The sequence below is a fragment of the Neoarius graeffei genome, chromosome 8 (assembly GCF_027579695.1).
Source record: "Neoarius graeffei isolate fNeoGra1 chromosome 8, fNeoGra1.pri, whole genome shotgun sequence".
NCBI lineage: Eukaryota > Metazoa > Chordata > Actinopteri > Siluriformes > Ariidae > Neoarius > Neoarius graeffei.
Genome location: NC_083576.1, coordinates 78181269 through 78195230, shown reverse-complemented (window position 1 = coordinate 78195230; position 13962 = coordinate 78181269). Strand labels below are relative to the sequence as shown.

Sequence of the window (13962 nt, the reverse complement as noted above, 5' to 3'; positions counted from 1 at the left end):
CGGACCTTCTTGCTGTGAGGCGACAGCGCTAACCACTACACCACCATGTGGCCCTCACATAGGAAAGTGTAAAGTATAAAGTTTGTCAATATGTTTATCATGCTTGTATGATTAAAAAAAAAAAAAAAAACTCAGATATTTCTCTCAATACATGACCTACTCATTCTAAACCTGTCGAGCTTCGCTGGTGAAGCTCTCGACCCCAAAGTACAACCAAATCTACTTGCACGTAATGCCATGAAATAATAGCTATGTGCCATAAAATAAATATCTATTTACAAGTATTAGATCTATATTTATTCAACATGTTTCCTCACACCCGATAACCCGGAATCAACGACTGTACGCCACTTCCGGCCAGCAATGGCTGCTCCCTGTGGGTCTACCTCCGTGGGTAATTACCGGAATAAAATTCTCCACAAAAGTGCTTTTACGGTGGTTTTTTTTGACTGAATGTACATGTCTTTTGTCTATAAGTAATACATAAAGCACGATTAATGTTGTAAGCATGACCAGTACACTTTGAAGCTGAATTTATTACTTTAAATTAGGGCTGTTAAAGTTAACACAATAATAACATACGCATGTTCTGTGCCCCCTGCCCTGTAGTTTGGGAAATCAGTAAGTGACGCAGCATGAGTGAGCGATGTAGCGAGTAGCTGGTCGGCATAAGTCATGATAAAGCGCACTTATGTACAGAATCAACTTGTACTGATGCATTCTGACTGTTTACATAAAACGTGTGTATAAGCTTTTGATGATCCAGAGGGGAGAAAAGATGACGTGTTAAGGTCCAGAGGGGTGTGTGTGGAAGCGTGAGAGAGTTTTTGTTTTATTCTGAGAAATTTGTGATGCAAAAGTGTTTATAAATGCAGTTTTTGCTCATGAATGTACTGTATATTTACTAGTGAGTTACTGCATTTTACTGGAAAACATCCTTATGAGCGGTGTACCTTAACAAAAGTATTTATCTGGGTTTTGTATTTTTTTATTTTCTTTATTTAAAGAAATATAGCCATTACTGTTGTCCAGAGTCCACATCACCGAGTTTGTTTAGTTTACTGCATAGTTTGAGGCTGGAAGTTAAGGACAGAATTAGAGAAAAATACTGTATTGTTTTGTTCACACTGAACTGTCCTAAACCCTCAAAATTATAAAATTAAACCCCCCCCCCCTTTTTTTTTTTAAATGCAGTGGGGAATAAAATACTCAGAAAAATAATTTTTGCTCTGTTCAGTCTTATCCTTCCTGACCTGACCACATACATTTCCATAAAGCAACCAGATTTGTCCGCTCATCCTCCCCAAAACTTGAAAAATATAAGGAACTTTTAAAACAAATTTTTAAAAAGCGTGATTAATTTGCGATTAATTGCGAGTTAACTATGGACAAGAATGTGATTAATCGTGATTAAATATTGTAAATCGATTAACAGCCCTAGTTTAAATTATTATACATGATGCATTATGATCTCGCCAATATATAGATTCATCAGCTATATTTTCTGCATAAGCTATTTTTCATTTGATGTTTAGAGAAAATGTCAAGATAGAAAGGATTTTAGCAGAATATCATAAACAATTAACAAAAATGTGCATCATTTTCCCCAAACCAAAAAATAAATTCTGAGCCACAGCAAAAACGTGTTGGTTTTTTTTTTTCCATCCTGAATTGTAAAAATATTTAACCACAATTACCATAATGGAAGTGCTTTGAAAAAAAAAAATAAAAAAAAAATAAAAAAAACCCACACCAAGATCACGAGATAACAGCTACATTTAAGTAATATTGGCTGGCTTTTTTCATGGTATATCAGATATATTACATTCAGCTAGCATGATATTGAACAAGTCAAAGATGAGTAGCTGAAAGGAATATATCTGATATACCACGAAAAAAAGGCAGCCAATAATAATAATAATAATAATATTATTATTAATTATAATACATACACATTCGATGGAACAATTATAGATTTTACAAAAAGTTAACCTCCTGTAGGTTCACCACCCACAGAGGTAGCAGTAGGGGTTTGGTGCAGTGTGGATTGGGTGGCAGTCGAAGGCAGGGGCCTCGACGACCTGATCCCCGGACACAGCGGCTGGCTGTTGGGACATGGAATGTCACTTCGCTGGGGGGGAAGGAGCCTGAGCTTGTGCGGGAGGTTGAGAGGTACCGGCTAGAGATAGTCGGGCTCACCTCCACGCACAGCTTGGGCTCTGGAACCCAGCTCCTCAAGAGGGGCTGGACTTTCCACTTCTCTGGAGTCGCCCGTGGTGAGCGGCGGCGGGCTGGTGTGGGCTTCCTTATAGCTCCCCAGCTCAGCCGCCATGTGTTGGAGTTTACCCCAGTGAACGAGAGGGTTGCCTCTCTGCGCCTTCGGATTGGGGAGAGGGCTCTTGCTGTTGTTTGTGCCTACGGGCCAAATAGCAGTATAGAGTATCCAGCCTTCTTGGAGTCCCTGGGAGAGGTACTGAGGGGTGCTCAGACTGGGGACTCCATTGTACTACTGGGGGACTTCAATGCTCACGTGGGCGATGACAGTGACACCTGGAGGGGCGTGGTTGGGAGGAACGGCCTCCCCGATCTGAACCCGAGTGGTGTTTTGTTATTGGACTTCTGTGCTAGTCACAGTTTGTCCATAACGAACACCATCTTCGAGCATAGGGGTGTCCATAAGTGTACGTGGCACCAGGACACCTTAGGTCGGAGGTCGATGATCGACTTTGTAGTCGTGTCATCTGATCTCCGACCCTATGTCTTGGACACTCGGGTGAAGAGAGGGGCTGAGTTGTCAACTGATCACCACCTGGTGGTGAGTTGGATCCGCTGGCGGAGGAGGAAGCTGGACAGACCTGGCAGGCCCAAACGTATGGTGAGGGTCTGCTGGGAACGTCTGGCCGAGCACTCTGTTGGGGAGGTCTTTAACTCCCACCTCCGGGAGAGCTTTTCCCAGCTTCCGAGGGAGGCGGGGGACATCGAGTCTGAGTGGACCATGTTCTCTACCTCCATTGTGGATGCAGCTGTTCGGAGCTGTGGCCGCAAGGTCTCCGGTGCCTGTCGTGGCGGCAATCCCCGAACCCGGTGGTGGACACCGGAAGTAAGGGATGCCGTCAAGCTGAAGAAGGAGTCCTATCGGGCCATGTTGACCTCCGGGACTCCTGAGGCAGCCGACGGGTATCGGCAGGCCAGGCGTGCTGCAGCTCGGGCAGTTGCGGAGGCAAAAACTCGGAACTGGGAGGAGTTCGGGGAGGCCATGGAGAAGGACTATCGGTCGGCCTCGAAGAAATTCTGGCAAACCGTCTGGCGCCTCAGGAGGGGGAAGCAGTACTCTGCCAACACTGTTTACAGTGCGGGTGGGGAGCTGTTGACCTTGACTGGGGACATTGTCGGGCGGTGGAAGGAATACTTTGAGGATCTCCTCAATCCCACCGTCATGTCTTCCACTGAGGAGACTGAGGCTGATGACTCAGAGGTGGACTCGTCCATTACCCAAGCCGAAGTCACTGAGGTGGTTTGCAAGCTCCTCGGTGGCAAGGCACCGGGGGTGGATGAGATCCGCCCTGAGTATCTCAAGTCTCTGGATGTTGTGGGGCTGTCTTGGTTGACACGCCTCTGCAACATCGCGTGGCGGTCGGGGACAGTGCCTCTGGAGTGGCGGTCCCTCTTTTTAAGAAAGGGGACCGGAGAGTGTGCTCCAATTATAGGGGACTCACACTTCTCAGCCTCCCAGGGAAAATTTACTCCAGGGTACTGGAGAGGAGAATTCGACCAATAGTCGAACCTCGGATCCAGGAGGAACAATGCGGTTTTCGTCCTGGTCGCGGAACACTGGACCAGCTCTATACCCTTCATAGGGTGCTCGAGGGTTCATGGGAGTTTGCCCAACCAGTCCACATGTGCTTTGTGGATCTGGAGAAGGCATTCGACCGTGTCCCCCGTGGTATTCTGTGGGGGGTGCTTCGGGAGTATGGGGTTCGGGGCTCTTTGCTAAGGGCTGTCCGGTCCCTGTACGAACGGAGCAGGAGTCTGGTTCGCATTGCCGGCAGTAAGTCAGACCTGTTCCCAGTGCATGTTGGACTCTGGCAGGGCTGCCCTTTGTCACCGGTTCTGTTCATAATTTTTATGGACAGAATTTCTAGGCGCAGCCAGGGGCCGGAAGGAATCCTGTTTGGGAACCACAGGATTTCATCTCTGCTTTTTGCGGATGATGTCCTGTTGGCTTCTTCAAACCAGGACCTTCAGCATGCACTGGGGCGGTTTGCAGTCGAGTGTGAAGCGGCTGGGATGAGAATCAGCACCTCCAAGTCCGAGGCCATGGTTCTCGACCGGAAAAGGGTGGCTTGCCCTCTCCAGGTTGGTGGAGAAGTCCTGCCTCAAGTGGAGGAGTTTAAGTATCTCGGGATCTTGTTCACGAGTGAGGGAAGGATGGAGCGTGAGATCGACAGGCGGATCGGTGCAGCCTCCGCAGTGATGCGGTCGCTTTACCGGTCCGTCGTGGTGAAGGAGCTGAGCCAAAAGGCGAAGCTCTCAATTTACCGGTCGATCTACGTTCCGACTCTCACCTATGGTCATGAGCTTTGGGTAATGACAGAAAGAACAAGATCGCGGATACAAGCGGCTGAAATGAGTTTCCTTCGCAGGGTGGCTGGGCGCTCCCTTAGAGATAGGGTGAGAAGCACAGTCACTCGGGAGGAGCTCGGAGTAGAGCCGCTGCTCCTCCACATCGAGAGGAACCAGCTGAGGTGGCTCGGGCATCTTTTTCGGATGCCTCCTGGACGCCTCCCTGGGGAGGTGTTCCAGGCATGTCCCCCCGGGAGGAGGCCCCGGGGAAGACCCAGGACACGCTGGAGGGACTATGTCTCTCGGCTGGCCTGGGAACGCCTCGGTGTTCTTCCCGAGGAGCTGGCCGAGGTGTCTGGGGAAAGGGAAGTTTGGGCTTCCATGCTTAGACTGCTGCCTCCGCGACCCGGTCCTGGATAAGCGGAAGACGACGAGACGAGACAAAAAGTTAAGAACAGGGGGGTAACTTACCAATATTGACCGCCGATTCTGATCGAATGTATTTCAAATGTTCTGTCAATCCAATGTACTGTACAGAGTTCTAACAATAAAAATGGTACAAGTCCAAAAAGCCAGAACAACAACCCAACTTGTATACAATAGTCATGAAAGTGTTCCGGATTTTCCCGGAATTCCGTATTTTTAGATTTCCTCCGGATTTTTTCCGCTAATGACATGGAAATCCGGATATTTGACAAATCTCTTGAAAATCTCCGGTTTTCCAAATGGAGAAATTTATTTTTCGGATTTTTCGCCTTCCTAGACGCGGCGTAATACTTTGCATCATCTTTGCATGGGTGCGGTCCTTAAATAGCCCAAACATAGTTCATTGATTAAAGACAGGTGTTCTTTGTTAACGGCGCGCGTGCCAGAGCTTGTTAGGCGTGCGCGCCCAAGGTGCGCGCGCCCAAGGTGCGCCTTCAGGTGCACGAGCTAAGGTGCGCAGGACTGACACTGTTCTGTGCAAGCGCAACACGTGTTCAAGCTGCCAGTGTAGCTGCAGTCTTTTTAGTTGCGAATTACGAGTATTTCCTCGTGTTAATAATCCGCCATGTCAAAACAAGCAAAACTTTCCTCCTTCTTTCGACGTGAAGAGAGGTAAGCAATTTATTATATATTTTTTTCCATCAAAGTTGCATTTTGTGGTTTTGAAGCTAAGTTTTAGTGCCGTTTCTAGAACACAACATCAAGAAAACATGGAAGAAACAGCAATAATGGAAGAGCTGGTTTCTAAGCTACCTAAAACTAGCAATAGTAATTTATTTTTTGTTATATAAATGTACTCAGGCTGCCAGTCAGTGTGTGACACACACACACCCTACGCCCCTGATTTACATGAGAAATTCGGTATTCATTGGGGTGTTTAAATTTACAGACAATACGAACTAATGTAAACAATTGGTTTCAACTCGCATAAATATGAATTGGAAATTTTTAGTTCACTTTAGCTTACGCAAACGCACAACTCTGCTAAAAGATTGATAAACGAGGCTCAATGTCCCCAACATTGAAACCTGAAAGCTTTAGAAACTCGAACAGACCTTTACTTTTTAACAGGACTGTTTTGGGATTTTGCGGAGTTTACCTTCAACTGTCTGATTTTTTTTTTTCAAAGTAATGAACTGTGTAGCCAGGAAAAATCACCGCGTTTTCTAAATGCACTCCTGAAAATTACTCATTAACTAGGGGAATTAAATTTGATATTTTTGACATGTTAATCATGAATGTACATGAAAGAAAAAGGCTTAAAAGTTATAACTTGTTTTAGTGAAAATAAGTACTAAAATGCACTAGAATGCAGGGTTTTGCGTGTTATGTTATTAAAATATTTTCGGGGGACGTTGCGCACCCCCCCCCATATTTCAGTATTTTTTTCTTTGCTCCACTTTCATCTCTAATACAAGCTACATACAGGTTAACAGTTCAAGTTCACAGTTATTTTTGGTCGTAGTTAATTGTTACATTGCAGTTGTTCAAAACAAAAGGGCTTTGCTGAGTGGAGTGAGTCCTCTTGTAAAAGTCTCCATTACTTTTCCTCACCTCCACATAGAACTTTGACAATATTTCAGATATTGCTCTCTTTTCCAGTTTTTCGATGTCCGTTGATCTGTTTTTCTCTTGTAAATATGCATGAAGAACATATAATGAAGTTTTGGTAGCCTTTCGAGTGTTCAACGCGTCTTTCTCTTTAAATCTTCGGCTCTTAACGAAGCAAACCTCGCGGCCATGATTGTTTACAAATGGTCACAGTCACTCACTAGAGCAGACGTTTTACATCTCCAACATGTCTCTTTTCCAGTTTTTCAATGTCTGTTAGTATGTTTTTTTCTTGTAAATACACATGAATATATAAGGAAGTTTTGGTAGCCTTTCAGGTGATCAGAACATCTTTAGTTTATTTATTTCATGCTTAATCCGAGCACTGGATTAGCCTCGTCTTCTCTCTTTCCTGGCCGACAAAGAAATAATTGTGTATGCGCAGCAGAAAAGTTCTCTCATTGGATCTTTGCATGAGCATTGATGTGTGACGTTGTGTTGTCTTGACAACGTGCAATATTATAACAATATTGCACGCTCATTCTCCATTGGGGAGAGTGGTGTAATCCAGTGTTTCCCAACCACTCTGCCATGGCACATTAGTGTGCCGCGAGAGATCATCAGGTGTACAGTGGGACATTATCCAATTTCACTTAATTGTTCCAAAAATTATTTATTTACTGCAAATAATTTGTCTTCGTTCATCTATGCCAGCGACGTATAGTGACCAGCAGAACAATTAAGTACTCTTCCACTAGATGGCAGCAGGTAGCTAATTAGCCTGTGTATCTACCTGTTGCCATTCCAACAATAGAATTAGTAATGCTTCGGGTGTGACAGCGGTGATAGCGATAGCAGGGATGAGAGTTTTCCGCTTTTCGGCAGATTTCCGCTTTTTCTGAGTAAAAATCGATCTTTTTATATTATGCCAAATCCGTTGAGATTTTTTTTTCATTTATTGAGGGGGGTTGGTAGCCTAGTAAACTAGACCCAACCGCCTAGCGGCCGAAAATATTTTTTGCCTAGCGAATGGGTCTAGCCTCGCACCATATAAACAAAAACACCCCGGGCATCAAATCGTGCCCGCCAATCACAACGCAAGGTTTTTGTTTGGATTCTTTGGGCAGGCTTTTGCAGGAGTGACGACAAAGCTGCGTGACGCTGGAGAAAGCGCAACAGGAAAGATGGCTTCGGGCTAGTGAACAGCGCACGTTTGACTCCGCTTTGGAATCAGTTTTAGAAGAATTAGACTTGGAGTTTTCGTTGAAACATGAGCAGGAAGAGGCTCTCTGCTCATTCCTTTTCAAAAAGGACGTTTTCGCTGTTTTGCCGACCGGCTATGGCAAAAGTCTGATCTACCAGCTGGCTCCGCTCGTAGCCAAAAGGATGGGGCTAGTTTGTGCAGTACGAAGAATTAATAAACAGCTTTGAAACATTACTTTTTGATTGTTTCTTATTTTCCCGTTATTTTAAATTTAAGGGAAATTATTTCACCAAACACCACTAAATAAAAACTCTCAAAAACAGTTTAAGCAAACCCTTGAAAAACACTTGGAAAAAAATGTGTATGTGGTACAGACTCCAAACTTGTGGTCATTATCTCCAAACTTCTTAATATCTAGAACCTGTTTATTAATTAATACCATTTTGAAAAATTATTTAATTTCAAGGCCTCCCCCACTGCTTTCTGTCGCTCTGACTACGTCACAGTCACTGTTGCGCTGATTGGTCAGAGCGTTGGCCTATACACACAGAGCCAGTTTGAAAGACAGCGGTTTGTTCCTCCTACCTGCTTCGGAAATGTCTACGGATCGAGGCCAGACTAAATATTCACATTTAGTCTGGCTTGCCAGGCTAGGGGGTTGGGGTATGTTCCTTCGTGATACTCAAGCGTAATTCATTCCTACGACGATGTTACGTTTACATTTTCGCCATCTTTAGTCTCGCTAAGTCTCGTGGTAGAATACGTGTTATCTACAATGTAATTGGCCAAAACATCGCTGGCGAGAGCATGATAGCCAATCATAACAGTTCTTACAAAAGAGAGGACTGACAAGCTTTTGTCTTTGGCCAAAAAGCTGAAGAAGTCGAAATGATCAAATGAAAATGAGACGTGACCGTGAACTATAAATAATTGTATAAAAGTGTACATAGACATTATCCCATAAACTTAGCATTTGTTCGATTTAATACATTGAACACGTACATGATAGACAGTCAGTAAATCTGAATGAATGCTGACAGTTTTGAAAACTTAAATATTTCAAAAAGACTTTTTGAAGAAATCATATGCAACTAATGAGGACATAGGGAGAAAAGGTCAGTCACCCTAAGAAATTTTATTTAATATATGAACATTTTGATAATTAATAGAACTTAAAGTGCCATTCCACCATTGGATGTATTCTTTGGCATAAAATACAATATATTTTGACAACATATATAAATGGTATCACTAGATAGAGAAATCTTTTAGCTTCAAAATGATATATCAAACATAATTTTTTGACAACGACAAGTATATTAATTTTGCGACCAAAGTCACCTACCCTTTTAATTTCCGCGCGTGATGACATCGGCAGGTTCCCCTTCTTGTGTACCATGTGACGTGGCACACAATCAGCAATGGCGGATAGAACGCGATAAAAATAATACCAATAAATCTAGCTAATACCAATAAATCTAGCTAACTGAAAGATTAACTCAATTTTTCGCAATTTTTTTGGCCCCCATATGGACCCTTTTCACGTGACATCACGACAAACGCGGCCGCCATTTTGGACGTGTACTACCAGTAGTTTACCACAGCCAGCATTGAGGAACGGCAGCAAAGAAAGTGTTTATTTTCAGCAAGACTTCCATCATGCCACTATATTGTTGTGCACCTGGATGTAGTAACCATCAACAAACAAGGCAAGGGTTATCATTTTATCGGATCCCGGTAGATGCTGACCGACGGAGAAGATGGATAGCGGCACACCAGCGCTTGTGTAGTGACCACTTTGTTGGAGGTAAGACGAATAAAATTAGCCAGAAAAGGCATTACATTGCTGTTAACATTCTGTGGCAGCGAGTGTGTAACCAAATAGGCTAAAATAACCCATTGTAACCTCTGTTCTTCTGTAGTAGCTATTAGCTAACGACATTAGCTAGCGTTGTGTTCCTTTGCTGTTGGTAGACTGTAGGACAGATCAGAGGCAGTGTCCTACAAACAGCGCTTAATTTGAGGGGAGCAAGCCGGAGCGCACTCCGGAACCTCGGGCATTGGCTCCGGCAGCTATTTACACTGGATCCAGTGATCCGACACCTCTTTTGACTATGTAACAAAAAAAAAAAAAAAAAATAATAATAATAATAATAATAATAATAATAAAATTAAAAAATGCAAGTTTATTTAGTGTTAATGTCTGATTGATATCTGTCTTGTTGGTGATTTCTCTCATGAAACGACATCCACAAAATATCTGCAGATGAACTTAATTTGCAGTGTTATTACAAAACATGCCCAGAAGCGCAGCGCTGCGCCCCTCTCCCCTCCTCTTTTTTTCCGCTCCGGAGCCACTCATCCTCTGCGCTCCGGGACCTCCCACTTTACAAATTAAGCACTGCCTACAAATAAGTGTTCAAAACAAGAGGAACATGTATTTGTCTCTTAAATCCAGGCCGTTCCCTGTAATCTGTCACAACGGTTGGAGAAAGTAATGGCAAATAGTGAGTGCACAAACCATAGAAGGTAAACTGTACACAGCGCCAGGGCAGTGTGATGGTATGTCTACTTTTAGATTGTGTTAGCTTATCAATGAACTCACTCGTCACTCGACGAGTTTCACGTCTTTACGACGGATACTTAAATGTGTGTTAGGTATTATTGTTGCAGTCTAAGCAGTCATTGTAGCAGCTAGATGAGCGAGAACCGAAAGGGTCTGTGCCATAAACCGTTATTTCTGTACGCTGTTGCTAATGTGTCGTTACTGTTATTTCTCCCTCTGCTCGCCCTGTAAATGCCCTACGTCGCTGGATAGCGAAGGTATTTTCTGCATCTCGCTCCTTTTTCTTGTATGTTCTCCGTTTGTCGCCTTCCTCGCATTCAAACTGATTCGAGCCGAAGTCCGCTACATGTCTAAAATGGTGGTCGCGTTTACGAAGGTCACGTGACTGAAAAGGGTCTATACGAGGAGAAATGACTCTCACTTTGGGGGTTTCCTGGTCTAAAAATAGACCGACACGTGGTACACAAGAAGGGAAACCTGCCGATGACATCACGTTTCACTACCGCGCGGAAATTAAAAGGGTAGGTGACTTTGGTCGCAAAATTAATATACTTGTCGTTGTCAAAAAATTATGTTTGATATATCATTTTGAAGCTAAAAGATTTCTGTCTAGTCATGTTGTCATAAAATATATTGTATTTTATGCCAAAGAATACATCCAATGGTGGAATGGCACTTTAAGTTTAATGTGAATTTAGTTTGTCATTTTTGTTGATCATGAATTATAACCATACCCTTGAATGTAGAATGTGATTTTATTTTTAATTCAAACAATACTCCTACTGATTTGATACACATTTTCATGTAAATGTATAAAAAAAAAAAAAGACTTTTTTATCTACTACTTTTGTGTGATATTTTTGTTTGGTGGCGTGCCGTGGGATTTTTCAAATGTAAAATATGTGCCGTGGCTCAAGAAAGGTTGGGAAACACTGGCGTAATACATGGAGGATAAGCGATATGATAATATTGCACACCATCATAAACCCACTAGAAGGGAACAGAATACATGTTTTTGTTCCATGGAAAAAGTGGCCCGTATATATAATAAAAACACAAACAAACATGTTTTTGTAATTTTTGGCATAACATTAGCTAACATTACAGGTCCTTCTCAAAAAATTAGCATATTGTGATAAAGTTCATTATTTTCCATAATGTAATGATAAAAATTAAACTTTCATATATTTTAGATTCATTGCACACCAACTGAAATATTTCAGGTCTTTTATTGTTTTAATACTGATTATTTTGGCATACAGCTCATGAAAACCCAAAATTCCTATCTCAAAAAATTAGCATATCATGAAAAGGTACTCTAAACGAGCTATTAACCTAATCATCTGAATCAACGACTTAACTCTAAACACCTGCAAAAGATTCCTGAGGCTTTTAAAAACTCCCAGTCTGGTTCATTACTCAAAACCGCAATCATGGGTAAGACTGCCGACCTGACTGCTGTCCAGAAGGTCATCATTGACACCCTCAAGCAAGAGGGTAAGACACAGAAAGAAATCTCTGAGCGAATAGGCTGTTCCCAGAGTGCTATATCAAGGCACCTCAGTGGGACGTCTGTGGGAAGGAAAAAGTGTGGCAGAAAACGCTGCACAACCAGAAGAGGTGACCGGACCCTGAGGAAGATTGTGGAGAATGGCCGATTCCAGACCTTGGGGGACCTGTGGAAGCAGTGGACTGAGTCTGGAGTAGAAACATCCAGAGCCACCGTGCACAGGCGTGTGCAGGAAATGGGCTACAGAGAAGCAGCACTGGACTGTTGCTCAGTGGTCCAAAGTACTTTTTTCGGATGAAAGCAAATTTTGCATGTCATTCGGAAATCAAGGTGCCAGAGTCTGGAGGAAGACTGGGGAGAAGGAAATGCCAAAATGCCTGAAGTCCAATGTCAACTACCCACAGTCAGTGATGGTCTGGGGTGCCATGTCAGCTGCTGGTGTTGGTCCACTGTGTTTTATCAAAGGCAGGGTCAATGCAGCTAGCTATCAGGAGATTTTGGAGCACTTCATGCTTCCATCTGCTGAAAAGCTTTATGGAGATGAAGATTTCATTTTTCAGCACGACCTGGCACCTGCTCACAGTGCCAAAACCACTGGTAAATGGTTTACTGACCATGGTATTACTGTGCTCAATTGGCCTGCCAACTCTCCTGACCTCAACCCCATAGAGAATCTGTGGGGTATTGTGAAGAGGAAGTTGAGAGACACCAGACCCAACACTGTGGATGAGCTTAAGGCCGCTATCGAAGCATCCTGGGCCTCCATAACACCTCAGCAGTGCCACAGGCTGATCGCCTCCATGCCACGTCGCATTGAAGCAGTCATTTCTGCCAAAGGATTCCCGACCAAGTATTGAGTGCATAACTGAACATAATTATTTGAAGGTTGACTTTTTTTGTATTAAAAACACTTTTTTTATTGGGCAGATGAAATATGCTAATTTTTTTAGATAGGGATTTTTGGTTTTCCTTTACTTTTTTGCCAAAATCATCAATATTAAAACAATAAAAGGCTTGAACTACTTCAGTTGTGTGTAATGAATCTAAAATATATTAAAGTCTAATGTTTATGAGTACATTACAGAAAATAATGAACTTTATCACAATATGCTAATTTTTTGAGAAGGACCTGTATACCACAGTGCTGTTAAATTCTCAAATCTGATTGGTCAGGAAATACTGAATAATTTACCAATTCATTAATTCTATAGTAATTAACTCATTCTGTAACAGCAGCTCATTCTCAGGAGCTAAACCAAATAATAAACAGATTAAAAACAAAAAATGTCCTATAAATCGCTGATACAGTGATGTTTTCTGGAAAGAGACCTTCATTTACAGAAGAAATCCTGAGCGTCAGAGCTTTATAACAGTCAGTGGTAAAAATGTTCTTCCGACATGATGAAATCTTCCAGATGGAGGAATTTGTGCTCTGTGGTTTCTCGTTAACGCGACAAGCTGCATTTTGTTTTATTGTTTAAAAAAAAAAAAAAAAAAGGCTTGAGAGGGAATTATTTTTATAGCTGCTATAACAGTGATAACATGAAAGTATCCGACATGGTTCATGAACAGACACTGAGACTTCCGGACACGGAGCAGATTGAGCTGTCCCCATTGTTTTAACTCTCCTTACCTCTTTAATTTCCCCAACCAGTTTGATAGCGTGGTCATAGACAGGTGGGTCGTCGTTCAGCTGGGCTTCAAGACCTTCCCAGAACAATTTGTGCACAATTTCTTTAACTCGTTTCTCTAAACTGTAGATAAAAAAGGACCAAATTTATACATTTCATCTTCTAATTTTGGGATTGAGTAATTTAGTAAATGACTGGGTTTTTGAAGGACTTTACCTTCCCTCAGCAGGCTCACTGGGTTTGATTTGGAAGCCACCATTCACTACGATCTCATGAGCCAATGCCATGTTCGTCACGCCTTTAGCCGTCTCCATCAGCTCCTCCACGGACACAAACTTGGACGGGCTGGCTGTTCAGGCAATCGAAATATACAGACCACGGTAAAATCTGAACCTTTTATATGTAATTGCAGTTGTGCAGTTAGAGAGAGAGAGAGAGAGAGAGAGAGAGA

At 42.8% G+C, this 13962-nt stretch overlaps 1 protein-coding gene across 4 annotated transcripts in view; it reads right to left on the bottom strand.

The window, feature by feature from the left end:
- tcp11l1 (t-complex 11, testis-specific-like 1) overlaps positions 1-13962 on the bottom strand; it is a 55619-nt gene that overhangs the window by 16027 nt on the left and 25630 nt on the right. For all 4 annotated transcript variants that reach the window (XM_060928284.1, XM_060928281.1, XM_060928282.1 and 1 more), the window contains exons 3-4: positions 13728-13860; positions 13514-13634 (exon numbers count right to left, since the gene is read on the bottom strand). In XM_060928284.1, coding sequence (XP_060784267.1) covers positions 13514-13634; positions 13728-13860 — 254 coding nt within the window. The remainder of the gene's footprint in view (positions 1-13513; positions 13635-13727; positions 13861-13962) is intronic.